Consider the following 14,792-nt stretch of genomic DNA (forward strand, 5'->3'; position numbering starts at 1 on the left):
AAACAAAAAAACTGCGGATGCTGGAAATCCGAAACAAAAACAGAATTACCTGGAAAAACTCAGCAGGTCTGGCAGCATCGGCGGAGAAGAAAAGAGTTGACGTTTCGAGTCCTCATGACCCTTCGACAGAACTTGAGTTCGAGTCCAGGAGAGAGCTGAAATATAAGCTGGTTTAAGGTGTGTGTGTGGGGGGCGGAGAGATAGAGAGACAGAGAGGTGGAGGGGGGGGGGGGTGTGGTTGTAGGGACAAACAAGCAGTGATAGAAGCAGATCATCAAAAGATGTCAACGACAATAGTACAATAGAACACATAGGTGTTAAAGTTAAAGTTGGTGATATTATCTAAACGAATGTGCTAATTAAGAATGGATGGTAGGGCACTCAAGGTATAGCTCTAGTGGGGGTTTTTTTATAATGGAAATAGGTGGGAAAAGGAAAATCTTTATAATTTATTGCAAAAAAAAAGGAAGGGGGAAACAGAAAGGGGGTGGGGATGGGGGAGGGAGCTCACGACCTAAAGTTGTTGAATTCAATATTCAGTCCGGAAGGCTGTAAAGTCCCTAGTCGGAAGATGAGGTGTTGTTCCTCCAGTTTGCGTTGGGCTTCACTGGAACAATGCAGCAAGCCAAGAACAGACATGTGGGCAAGAGAGCAGGGTGGAGTGTTAAAATGGCAAGCGACAGGGAGGTTTGGGTCATTCTTGCGGACAGACCGCAGGTGTTCTGCAAAGCGGTCGCCCAGTTTACGTTTGGTCTCTCCAATGTAGAGGAGACCACATTGGGAGCAACGAATGCAGTAGACTAAGTTGGGGGAAATGCAAGTGAAATGCTGCTTCACTTGAAAGGAGTGTTTGGGTCCTTGGATGGTGAGGAGAGAGGAAGTGAAGGGGCAGGTGTTGCATCTTTTGCGTGGGATTGGGGTTGTGCCATAGGAGGGGGTTGAGGAGTAGGGCGTGATGGAGGAGTGGACCAGGGTGTCCCGGAGGGAGCGATCCCTACGGAATGCCGATAAGGGGGGTGAAGGGAAGATGTGTTTGGTGGTGGCATCATGCTGGAGTTGGCGGAAATGGCGGAGGATGATCCTTTGAATGCGGAGGCTGGTGGGGTGATAAGTGAGGACAAGGGGGACCCTATCATGTTTCTGGGAGGGAGGAGAAGGCGTGAGGGCGGATGCGCGGGAGATGGGCCGGACACGGTTGAGGGCCCTGTCAACGACCGTGGGTGGAAAACCTCGGTTAAGGAAGAAGGAGGACATGTCAGAGGAACTGTTTTTGAATGTAGCATCATCGGAACAGATGCGACGGAGGCGAAGGAACTGAGAGAATGGGATGGAGTTACTGGGATATATTGTTCACGCATCAGGCATCAGGGCTGTTACCCAAAAGACCAAGGCAATCAAAGATTTTCCACCACCTCGCAACATTATCGGGCTTCAGCACTTCATTGGGATGGTCAATCACGTAGGGATGTTCCTAACTAAATCTGGCACATGTAAACAAATCACTGTGAAAAATGCTTAGGCAAGACCAAGCATGATGTTGGGAAGAACATCAACAACTATCATGCCAAAAGATAAAGAAGATGCTCATTTCACAAAACATATTGGCTCACTATGATCTGGAACTGTTCATAATAGTTGCAGCAGACGTATCAGAGACTGGACTAGGAGCAGTACTCTTTCAAATCCAGAAAGGAAATGCAGACCAGTATACAATGCATCTCGATTATTAACGGAAACAGGACAAAGATATGCATAATTGAAAAAGAGACATTAGCAGCCACATGGGCCTGTGAGAAATTTGCCAACTACGTCTAATGCTTAAAGTTTACCATTGAGACAGATCACAAACCATTGGTTACCTTATTAAATACTAAAGAATTAGCAAAGATGCAGCCAAGAGTCCAGAAATTTCGGCTGAGATACATGAGATTCAATGCCATGACCAACTATTTCCGAGGAAAACATCAAACAACAGCAGCCGCATTGTCAAGCATTGCTATTGAAAAGCCTGAACAAGAGAACATAAATTTCATTGAAGGTGTAGAGTCCTATACCTCATTAACCACAACATTTCTATCAGCAACAACATAGAGGCTAGATGAAATTTGAAAGGTTTAAAAAAACTGATGAAGTGCTAAAATTCAGGAATACTGCATAAGTGGATGGCCAGAATACATTACAAACAATTTCATCCTGAAGCAATACTTCTAGCAATGAAGACATCTCAGTCTCGTGGATGACTTGCTGATTTATGATGAGGGATTGGTCATACCAAAAATCCTCAGACTCAAGATCTTTCAGAGGGTACAACGGACAAACAGGCATTACAAAGTGTTGTGCTAGAGCATGAAATTCTGTTTGGTGCCCAGGAATCTCAAAATCATCAGAGGAAATGATTTTGAGCTACATCACCTATGCAATCCATTGCCAGAACCAAAGGTAATCACTGATCATATCCACGTTTCCGTCCAGACCATGGGAGTGCCTCTGAGTGGGTCTTTTCAAGCTCAAGGGGAAGACATTCCTTATAGTTGTTGACTATTACTCCAGATGGATTGAAGTTAAACTTCTTCATGGTCCAATCTAGGAGGCAGTCATTAAATAACTAAAATAAATTTTTATCACATATGGCATTCTAGGTCTAGTCACTTCAGACAATGGCCCACAGTTTATAAATGAATGTTTCAAGAAGTTCACAAAAGACTATAGATTTGTCCACACGGCTAGTTCACCCAGATACCTACAAGCTAATGGAGAGGCCGAAAAAGGAGTAAGAACAGTAAAGACATTGTTGAAGAAAAATGACGATATTAACTTGGCACTATTGAGTTATCATTCCACACCACTTCAGAATGGTTTGGCTCCGTCAGAACGTCTAGTGGGAAAACGACTTTGAACTCAGCTTCCTGTTCTTCCACACATGCTTATGGCATGTTTTAAAGCAATAGACATAGAGAGAGTAAGGGAGTAGGAGGATGAGTATTGCGCAAATCAAACCAGAACTGCAATCAACACTATTGAGCACATGATTTACCAGAACTCCAGCCAGGTGAATCTGTCTGGATTCGTGACCAGAATCAGGAAGGCCAACTTTTGGAAAAACACTACATCCGCAATCTTACCTTGTAGAGACTGAAAATGGAATAATGAAAAGAAACAGAAGCACACTTGTATGATCAAAATGGACAGGAATGTGATGTGGACTGGTTGTTCATCCATTAAAATCAAAAGGCAGAAGGCAGCAGTATCGTCATCAGAATGAGTTAAGTAATTTTGGAAAGCAATCGCAGTGGGGGAAAGAAAGAAGAATCCTGGGCTAAGGTTTCCTTGTGGGGCCTGGAAGGCAGCAACTCTGCTCCTTTTGACACACTCGAAAACAAAAAAAATGATTAAAACTTACCTTGTTTCTTCTAGCCCTGGCTGCTATGCCGCGAAAATTTTACTTGTTGGATAAGCTACCATTGCTTACTCAATATACAATGAGCCACGTAAGGAGATGCATATATATCCAAAATTGCTGATTTATGGATTTCACAGAAAATAGGCCCCTAAATTTATGGAGTTCAGTCATCAAACATTGGCAAAAATGTCCCAATCTTATGTAATAAAACACCACCCATAATTTAACTTATTCAGTTATTGTAAACCAATGTGCTTCCTTATAGCCAAGATGACACAGGTGAAAGTGCATTTCCTCCACCACAGGAGATAAAACACTGCACCTCCAACTGTCATTTGTGATTAGACTTACTACTCAGATTTGACAGTTTTTTTTAGGAATGCATGGAGTAAACAGACAATAGTAATTCAAAACATACACTAATAAAGCACCAGGATTTCCTATATTTAAGTCAGAAAGAGAAGTTGAAATAAATGTTTATATTGAAGTTTGGTGTGGATTTTTATACTTACAAAAGACCTGCTTTGTAATTCAACAGATTCTGAATCAGATAAATTGAAATTTGGCAAATAATGACTGGTTTAAAAGAATACGTCACTTAAGACATTAAAGTAGGAGCACACTGCTCGTATTGTTGCCTTGAGAAACGGATCTTCTTTGAATGGGCATCAATACTTAAGATATTCATTGAATAATGTTCATGACAGACAAACAATGCTCAAACTGAAGATATTTTTGTCTGCCTCTACTTATTTATATATCGTTTGCTTTGGGCATGTTATTTTTCTGCAAATTACCTTGCTTTACGATTGTTGATCACCGATTTGTGATTTAAAAAAGACAAGGCCAAGATGAAAAGATAGGCCCAAAGGTTTTTTTTTCCCCTAGAAGAAATATTAAATCTTAACATTCTAATAATTCCAATAAATCCTTCTAAACTGCCACAAATGCAAGTTGGGTTATCAACAAGTGAGTATGAGCTACATTCAAAAATTTTTTAAAAATGCATTCCTTGATCCATTGATCTTTTCTACCTGTGCTGGTTTAAGGCTGAGATCCCACGGGTGAAAAATCTTTTCCAACACACTGCGTCACCAAGTTTCTCACTATCTGTTATTGATCTGTTGAAGCTGGATTTGAATCTCAGGAGAGAAATTGCAGGAAGCTAATATTATTTACCATTTTCGTTTTACATAAACTGTGAATATATTTTGCTGCAACAATTAAATACACCTTCCATCTTTTTCAATATACTTGTTAGAAACAGTTCCAGATAATGTTACATCTATTTACTGGGGAGAGCGCAAAAAGAGAAGGTAAACATTTAAAAGCGGTAACTGTTCTCCCCAGGAAAGACTCAATTCGTAGAGTTTAGAAAATAAATGAGATTCTTGAGGTGAAATCTCATGCAGAGAGTGGGGATGTGCACAGAATATTAATGTGACTACACTGACAGATAACATGCTGCCTAATTATCACATCCCCAACAAAGCGAATAGCAGATGAAATGCTCACTCCCTGCAGGGGCTTGCCGACATCATCCCTTCAAGTACGTTGTGTAGATGCTTTTATCTGCAAATGCCACTGGGAGACCCTGACAGATACTGTTTGAGATTGTCTGATATTATTCGGAATATAAAGGGAGTGAGACTTGGCTTGGATGAGAACTGAGAATCAATGCATCAAGCCACATGACAATCAAAATGATTTGACACAATGCATTCACACTGATAAAAACAAGCCAGAGAAAAACAATTACAGATCCATTCTTAAACACTAAAGTTTTGTCTTCTTATATGTCTGGGATCATTAAGGTGAGGCGTGACAGTTCTGGAAATTGAAGAATTTTTCACTCAACAGGCAGTTACAGCATGAAGACATTCTAACTGAGATGCAGGGAGGGAACAATTTTTTTATGATCTAATGTTTTTTTTTCCTCCTCTCTCCTAAAGGCACTTACTGTTGCTGAGCTAGTACGTTTTGGTACTTGCCCCTAATGACCAGTTTTCATGTGCAAGCCTGGACAGTGAGAAATACCAAGCTATGTGTCCATACAAGGCACCACACCTCAGTGAGCCCAAGTGGCTAAGTTGGTAGAGCTCTTACTTCTAAGCTGGAAGGCCCTGGGTTCAAGTCCCACTCCAGAACTTGTAGACCATGGAAGAGGCATTTATGTGGCTCAAATCAGGCTACTAATAAACTTGCAAAATCCTTTTAACACTCCACATCATTCTCTAAGGGAGAAGGGAACATTAAGATACAGGCAACAACCACACCTCAGTTTGATTATGTCTTTGCAATAACTCCACATAGACACATTTTCCAGCAGAGTTCAATGGATGGCAATCAGGGCTGAAATCCCTAGATGATTATTCTTTATCTTAACATGGGAGTGCTCAGTCCAATTGTAGCAGCTTATCACTTTTCTCGGCTGAAATCAGTTAATAGCATTGACACTGAATCAAATGTGGAACCTTGCTGGCTATATGACTACAAAGCAGTAGTCAGTTTAACCTCGGTGGTGAGAAAGCTTTTAGAAATAATAATCTGGGGCAAAAATAAGTGTACAAGTGTGAATTAATTCAGCAAAGTCAGTTTGGATTTGTAAAAGGCAAATCCTGTTGAAATAATCTAATTGAGATTTTTGATGAGGCAACAAAGAGGGTTGATGAAGCTAATGTGGTTAATGTGGTATATATGAGCTTCCGAAAGGCATTTGATAATGTGCCACATAATAGATTTGCCAGCAAAATTAAGGCCCATGTAATAAATGGGACAGTGGCAGTATGGATGCAAAGTTGGCTGAGTGACAAGAAACAGAAGTCTTCCCCAGGGGTTGGTACTGGGACCATTGCTTTTCCTGATACATATTGGAGCAGATTTTCACTACAACAAAGTCTCTCCATTTGGCAAAAATCCCGGAAATGGCTGAAATTTCTAAGTCTCGCCTCCAAACTCATCATTTCCCATCTTCGCGGGGGCAAGATTGGAGACGCGCCAGGCTTCACACATGCGCAATTCGCAGAGGCAGCTGGCCATTTAAATCATGGGAATTTTTAAGAACAAGAGTGTGGAATCTGGAGTGTGCAGATTAGATCAGATAAGAGGAAGTCTGGACTTGGTGGATTCTTATGGATAGTCTGGGTATCCCTCTGGAGAGGTAAGGCACCCCTTTGGATAGGGTTTCAGGACACCTTTGGGAGAGGTAAGGTGCCCTTTAGGAGAGGGAGTCACTCTTTGGGAGTGTTAAAGCATCCTTTGGGATTGTTAAAAATTAACATGATTATGCACATTTTTACGCACAAACTAAGTGGGAACTGTCAAGCTGTAAAAGAGGTATTCAGGAACTGTCCAGTTGCCCAGATGTCAAATCTGTCAAAGCTATCCAGGAAGTGTCACACCTGTCAAGTCTGTCAAAGCTATCCAAGAGGTGTCAAACCTGTCAAAGCTATCCAGGAAGTGTCAAACCTGTCAAAGAACTGTCCAAGAATACTAGGTGAGTTGGCATGAAGGAGTTAAGGGCAAAGGATGATAGGAGAGCAAGCTGACATGGGGGCATGGGAACACTGGGGATGGGTAGCAAGGCATTAAATTGCATAGGGGTTTGGGGGCCATGAGGGTGGGTGGGGGGCATAGGTTGGCATGGGTTGGGCATAGGGAGTATGTGGAGGTGGGGTGAAGGGTGAGGTCTGGAGGAATTTGTTTCGTTTCATTATTATTTATTTAAAAACAGTGCCGAGGCACATAGACAGGTCTTGCACTATTTGCCCGCCATCTTGCGGATTCGTTCCGGGGTCGCCTACCCTGAGTCCTGTTTTAGCTCACAATCCTGCCCTAACCCCCACCTGAGTGAAAATCCCTTCTCTGCGAGGAGCCTTTTTTAAAGATTGGGTTCGCCAAGCCAGGAAATCACCCGACTCTGCTCTCCTGGCCTAGGGTTAAAAATCTAGGCCATTGACTTGGACATACAGGGTACAATTTCAAAATTTATAGATGACTCAAAATTTGGAAGTATCATGAACTGTGAGGTGGATAGACATTAAAAGGACATAGTTAGGCTGGTGGAATTGGCGGACATGTGGCAGATGAGTTTAAATACAGAGAGGTATGATTCTAAATGCAATGTGATACATGTTGGTAGGAATAATGAGGAAAGATAATACAAAATAAAGGGTACAATTTTAAAGGGCACAGGAACAGAGAGGCCAGGGGGTAAATGTGCAAAGATTGTTGAAGGTGACAGGGCAGGTTGACAAAGTGGATAAAAAGGCATACTCAAACCTGGGCTTTATAAATATGTACATTGAGTCCAAAACCTTTATAAAATACTGGCTTGGCCTCAACTGGAATGTTGTGTCCAATTCTGTAACTACTTTAGGAAGGGTGTGAGAGGTGCAGAATAGATTTACAAGAATGATTCCAGAAGCTAGGAACTTCAGCTGCATAGATAAATTGGAGAACCTAGGTTTGCTCTCCTTAGAGAAGGTTAAAAAGGACTTAATAGAGATGTTCAAAATCATAAGGGGTCTCGACAGAGTAGATCAGGACAAACTGCTCCCACTGGTGGAAGAGTCAAGAACTAGAGGACACAGATTTAAGGTGTTCTGCAATAGAACCAAAGGCATCATGGGGAATATCTTTTTTACACAGTGATAAAGTATGATCTGGAATGCACTGCCTGAGAGGGTGATGGTGACATATCAGCTGTGGCTTTCAAAGGGAATTGGATAAGCACCTGAAGGGAAAAAAATTGCAGGGTTACAGGGAAAGGGTGGGGGATTGAGAGTAGCTATATTGCTCTTTTAGGGGAGCCAGTCCAGGCTAAATAGGCCAAATGGCAGCTTGCTGTGCTGCAACCATTCTTTGATTTTATGACAAAGTACAGAAGTGGGTGCTGAATTTACCAAGTAAGCTATAGGTGAAATGTTTCTTCTAAAAAAAATCTTAATATATTCATCAATAAAGAACAAGCTTTACAATTTCTATAGGCAAATACAATGGGTTTAATTGACAACTTAAAAAAGAATAAGTTTAATAACAGAACAAAAGTTCTAATTTCCTGGCAACTAAAGCTGTTAGCAACCTACTACCAGAGGTGGGAAACTTCAGTTTCCAGCTACCGACAATCAGCAAACCTTCTAACAAGAAAATAAAGTGCAGAATGAAAGAAAAGATCATTTGGTCCATGTAGGTGTCCATTTTAGCAGACAGTGATGTGACATTAAAAATATTATATCTTGAGCATGGCTGACAATTCCCATGAATTAAAACACAGTGGAATTCTCTCTGGCCACAAATCTTAGCCAGTTCTACTTCATTGATAATATTCCTGTGGTTTCAACACAATCACAACCACAGTGCTCTATGAAGTAACTGGTTCATCTGTGCCTAACTTATGCATATCTGTCAAGTCCTTTCCAATCAGTCCAGTCTTGAAGAGTACATACTGTGAATCATCTTTGATTAGAATCTATTTAACATTTCTACTGCCCCGTAGCTTAGAGTTTTTTTAATTTCCAATTTTGGTTGCATCCAATAGAACAAGATTTAAAAAAATTCCACAAAAGGACAAGAAATAAATTGCGGGCAAATTCGGAACCAGAACTCAAGGGATTTCTGGAATTGCCACATTCAGGCTCTAGGTGCCTTAGAGTTAAATCCTTCAAACCAATTGATTGAGAGGACACTCTTGGACAGACTGTGTTTCCATCATTTGATCTTGATTCTGAAGAGCATTCCCGAGAGCAACAAGTTTCCAAGGATGGTCCTGAAAGTTGGATAGAAAGGGTTCAGAAGTAAAGAATAGTGATGAAAAATGGAAGCTTGTGAAAGAGGGATTAAAACCTCTCATCATGAAGTTATGCCACTAGAGACACAGAAGCACTTTCATCAACATTGAACTTGGAATTATTGAGCATTCGGATATAGAAGAGTTACACAGGAAGTGTGCACAAAATATTTTTGAAATTGTATGAGAAGCAACTGAAACCTGTAAGAGATGTGTAAAGATTTTAATTTTCATCCATTGGTAGGGAGATGGGGTATAATATGCATGTTGATCATGTTTTAGAATAAAGCAGCGCCTCTTTTAAACAGAAAATGAAAAATTGGAACCAGCTGCAAAATACCAAAGTAAAATACCTTGGGCGCAGGGGTGGAGAAGGCAAAATCCCAAAGAACCACATTTTCAGGTTACAGTAGGTTTTGAGTGTTCAGCTTTTAACCTGCTGAAGTGTAGAACACATGTGCTGATCTATGGCTTTTGACAAATTTTTTAAGAAGTGAATAGATTTCTAACTCAGTATGAATTTGACACATGAGTTTGGTAGCAATATAGGAGTATAGGGCAGAACAGATGAAATTTGTCTTGTATTTGAACCTAAAAACAAATCCTATTCTTACATAATATTTTTTGCAAACATACTATCAACATTAAGTGTAATCATTGGGTGTTATGTTGCATATTTTCTGAAAATTGAAGACATAACATGAAGATTAAATTCCATATCCTAATTTCATCATCATGGCATGTGTGGAGTGTGAGCCTACACCTTATAGTATAAATGACGACAGGTGAAAAGTTTGGCTCTGAAGTTTTGATTGATGTTCAAAAATATCTATACCTTAAGCACAATGAAATAGAATTCCAAGAGGATTTTGCCTGATATCTTGCAGTAACATTGGAAGAGGATCAGTGAATAGCCCAGAGAAAAGGCACAAATGGTTTTTATGATGTTTCTTTCAGATTTCTGCCAATCTTCTACCAGAAGAATACCTGTGGAAATTCTACCTAAAGGTATCGTAGTGACTAAAATAGACCTGCAACTACAGTTTGTTTTATTTTAATTAAGAGCTTTGTGATACTTCTTTAAGAATATTTCAGCTTTAACAAGAACCAATCTTCAGCGAGCCCCGTGATATCTGTGGAATTCTACCTTTTCCTTTTGTAAAGCTCCCAAGGAAAAATGAAAATAAGCAAATATCATTTGGGAATGGCTCAACATTTGAAGTGGTCTTTTCAATATCTTGATTCTTACCTCTTTCAAAACTTGGTCTATATTTTCTTTGGTTTCCTGTGATACGTTCCAAGGATCCGTTTCATCTACCATCATTGCATCAAGTGTACCCTTCTCCAGTACAACATCAAAACTTTCATTTTCAAACTCAAGTGCCTTGGCATCCATAATCTTCCATTCCATACCTGAGCATGAAGCATATTTGGAAGCCATTTTTTCAATGCAGGTTGCTGAGAAATCAATGTTTGTGATCGATCTGTAACCACTCATGAACATATCATAACTCATTGAGCTGTTTCCACATCCTAGAAACAAGAGGAAAGAAGCACTTTCAGGATATTTATTGAAATGATGTCAACTGTTATGTCCATCCTTTTGAGGAGTCAATTGTCTAATGTCTTTGCCCTGGAATAACAGAAAAGCCATGGTTCCCTGAAGATGTTAGCATTTTGGGAGTTCCTTGTAAGTGGCACATTTTCACCTGAATAATGACATGGAGGTAATCACAAATGAACAAGGATTTGGTCAATGGCACTCCATTTACCAGGAATGACATTTACATTTTTGACTTATTTCACTCTTTTTCACTTTCAATTATTTTTTGCTCCCATATTTCAAATTACTCTGAAAGATGAGGACTCACTCTCCTAGTATTTACACTTTCCACTGATACCCAGGTAAGTTCCATACATATATTTTTATATAAAAACAAAAAACTGCGGATGCTGGAAATCCAAAACGAAAACAGAATTACCTGGAAAAACTCAGCAAGTCTGGCAGCATCGGCAGAGAAGAAAAGAGTTGACGTTTCGAATCCTCATGACCCTTCAACAGAACAAGGTGAATCCAAGGAAGGGGTGAAATATAAGCTGGTTTAAGGTGTTGGGGGGTGGGGGGGGGGGGGGTTGGGGAGAGAAGTGGAGGGGGGTGGTGTGGTTGTAGGGACAAGCAAGCAGTCATAGAAGCAGATCATCAAAAGATGTCACAGACAACAGAACAAAAGAACACATAGGTGTTAAAGTTAGTGATATTATCTAAACGAATGTGCTAATTAAGAATGGATGGTAGGGCACTCAAGGTATAGCTCTAGTGGGGGTGGGGGAGCATAAAAGATTTAAAAATATTTAAAAATAATGGAAATAGGTGGGAAAAGAAAAATCTATATAATTTATTAGAAAAAACAAAAGGAAGGGGGAAGAAACAGAAAGGGGGTGGGGATGGAGGAGGAAGTTCAAGCCCTAAAGTTGTCGAATTCAATATTCAGTCCGGAAGGCTGTAAAATGCCTAGTTGGAAGATGAGGTGTTGTTCCTCCACTTTGCGTTGGGCTTCACTGGAACAATGCAGCAAGCCAAGGACAGACATGTGGGCAAGAGAGCAGGGTGGAGTGTTAAAATGGCAAGCGACAGGGAGGTTTGGGTCATTCTTGCGGACAGACCGCATGTGTTCTGCAAAGCGGTCGCCCAGTTTACGTTTGGTCTCTCCAATGTAGAGGAGACCACATTGGGAGCAACGAATACAGTAGACTAAGTTGGGGGAAATGCAAGTGAAATGCTGCTTCACTTGAAAGGAGTGTTTGGGCCCTTGGACAGTGAGGAGAGAGGAAGTGAAGGGGCAGGTGTTACATCTTTTGCGTGGGCATGGGGTGGTGCCATAGGTGGGGGTTGAGCAGTAGGGGGTGATGGAGGAGTGGACCAGGGTGTCCCGGAGGGAATGATCCTACGGAATGCCGATAAGGGGGGTGAAGGGAAGATGTGTTTGGTGATGGCATCATGCTGGAGTTGGCGGAAATGGCAGAGGATGATGGGGTGATAAGTGAGGACAAGGGGGACCCTATTATGTTTCTGGGAGGGAGAAGGCGTGAGGGCGGATGCGCGGGAGATGGGCCGGACACAGTTGAGGTCCAGTCAACGACCGTGGGTGGAGAACCTCGGTTAAGGAAGAAGGAGGACATGTCAGAGGAACTGTTTTTGAAGGTAGCATCATTGGAACAGATGTGACAGAGGCGAAGGAACTGAGAGAATGGGATGGAGTCCTTACAGGAAGCAGGGTGTGAGGAGCTGTAGTCGAGGTAGCTGTGGGAGTCGGTAGGTTTGTAATGGATATTGGTGGACAGTCTATTACCAGAGATTGAGACAGAGAGGTCAAGGAAGGGAAGTGTCAGAGATGGACCACGTGAAAATGATGGAGGGGTGGAGATTGGAAGCAAAATTAATAAACTTTTCCAAGTCCTGATGAATGCATGAAGCAGCACCGAAGTAATCATCGATGTACCGGAGAAAGAGTTGTGGAAGGGGGCCGGAGTAGGACTGGAACAAGGAATGTTCCACATACCCCATAAAGAGACAGGCATAGCTGGGGCCCATGCGGGTACCCATAGCCACACCTTTTATTTGGAGGAAGTGAGAGGAGTAGAAGGAGAAATTGTTCAGTGTGAGAACGTTCAGCCAGACGGAGGAGAGTAGTGGTGGATGGGGATTGTTCGGGCCTCTGTTCAAGGAAGAAGCTAAGGGCCCTCAGAGCATCCTGGTGGGGGATGGAGGTGTAGAGGGATTGGATGTCCATGGTGAAGAGAAAGCGGTTGGGGCCAGGGAACTGGAAATCGTTGATGTGACATATGGTGTCAGAGGAATCACAGATGTAGGTGGGAAGGGAATGGACAAGGGGAGAGAGAAGGAAGTCAAGATAACGAGAAATGAGTTATGTGGGGCAGGAGCAAGCTGACACGATCGGTTTACTGGGACAGTTCTGTTTGTGGATTTTGGGTAGGAGGTAGAAGCGAGCCATCCAAGGTTGGGCGACTATCAGGTTGGAAGCTGTGGGAGGAAGATCCCCAGAGGAGATGAGGTCAGTGACAGTCCTGGAAACAATGGCTTGATGTTCAGTGGTGGGATCATGGTCCAGGGAGAGGTAGGAGGAAGTGTCTGCTAGTTGACACTCAGTCTCCACGAGGTAGAGGTCAGTGCGCTGGACAACAACAGCACCACTTTTGTCAGCGGGTTTGATGACAATGTCAGGGTTGAACCTGAGAGAATGGAGTGCAGTAAGTTCAGAGAGAGAGAGATTAGAATGGGTGAGAGGAGCAGAGAAATTGAGACAACTAATGTCGCGCTGACAGTTCTTAATGAAAAGATCAAGAGAAGGTAAGAATCCAGAGGGAGGGGTCCAGGTGGAGGGAGAATATTGAAGGTGGGTGAAAGGATCTGTTGAACGGGGAGAGGACTCCTGCCCAAAGAAATGAGCCCGGAGACGAAGACGGCGAAAGAAGAATTCGGCATCGTGCCAAGCCCGAAATTCATTGAGGTGAGGGCGTAAGGGTATGAAACTAAGTCCTTTGCTGAGCACTGAACTTTCAGCATCGGAGAGGGGATGGTCAGGGGGTATACTGAATACACGGCTGGGGTTGGGATTGGAAGATGGAGTGGGGGCGGAGGGACAGGCAGGGGTAGAGGGTCCTAGATGGGTGTTGGTGTCGATGAGTTGTTGGAGCTTGCGTTCCTTAGCACTTGAGAGAAAGAGAAAAAGTTTCTTGTTGAGGCATCAGGTGAGACGAAGAATAAAATGAAACTGGGGGCACGTGCAGCTTTGAAAAAGGTACGGCGGTGCTGCTGGAGGGAGAGGTCGAGTGTGTTCATATGGCGGCGCATGGCACTAAGTGTGGATCTCAGAATGTGACGGGAACAGCAGTCCGAGAAACGTTTTATGTCCCGGAGATACCTGTAATCCTGGGTGGGTTCGAAACATGAGGGGTGGAATTTCAGTTGAAATCCACGTGGGGTAAGTCGGAGACGGAGACAGTCACTGAGAAAGGAGATATGGCTGTGAAAGCGGGTTTTAGTAAACAACTGTCCACCAATATCCATTACAAGCCTACCAACTCCCACAGCCACCTTGACTACAGCTCCTCACACCCCGCTTCCTGTAAGGACTCCATCCTATTCTCTCAGTTCCTTCGCCTCCGTCGCATCTGTTCGACGATGCTACCTTCAAAAACAGTTCCTCTGACATGTCCTCCTTCTTCCTTAACCGAGGTTCTCCATCCACGGTCGTTGACAGGGCCCTCAACCGTGTCCGGCCCATCTCCCGCGCATCCGCCCTCACGCCTTCTCCTCCCTCCCAGAAACATGATAGGGTCCCCCTTGTCCTCACTTATCACCCCACCAGCTTCCGCATTCAAAGGATCATCCGCCAACTCCACCATGATGCCACCACCAAACACATCTTCCCTTCACCCCCCGTCGGCATTCCGTAGGGATCGTTCCCTCCGGGACACCCTGGTCCACTCCTCCATCACCCCCTACTCCTCAAACCCCACCTATGACACCACCCCATGCCCACGCAAAAGATGCAACACCTGCCCCTTCACTTCCTCTCTCCT

The 14,792-nt window shown here is 42.8% G+C and overlaps 1 protein-coding gene across 2 annotated transcripts in view; it reads right to left on the reverse strand.

Moving 5' to 3' along the window:
- The window catches only part of ece2a (endothelin converting enzyme 2a), a 314,068-nt gene that overhangs the window by 179,439 nt on the left and 119,837 nt on the right, over positions 1–14,792 (reverse strand). For both annotated transcript variants that reach the window (XM_041174932.1, XM_041174943.1), the window contains exon 2: positions 10,438–10,721. In XM_041174932.1, coding sequence (XP_041030866.1) covers positions 10,438–10,721 — 284 coding nt within the window. The remainder of the gene's footprint in view (positions 1–10,437; positions 10,722–14,792) is intronic.

Source organism: Carcharodon carcharias, chromosome 2, assembly GCF_017639515.1.
Source record: "Carcharodon carcharias isolate sCarCar2 chromosome 2, sCarCar2.pri, whole genome shotgun sequence".
Lineage (NCBI taxonomy): Eukaryota > Metazoa > Chordata > Chondrichthyes > Lamniformes > Lamnidae > Carcharodon > Carcharodon carcharias.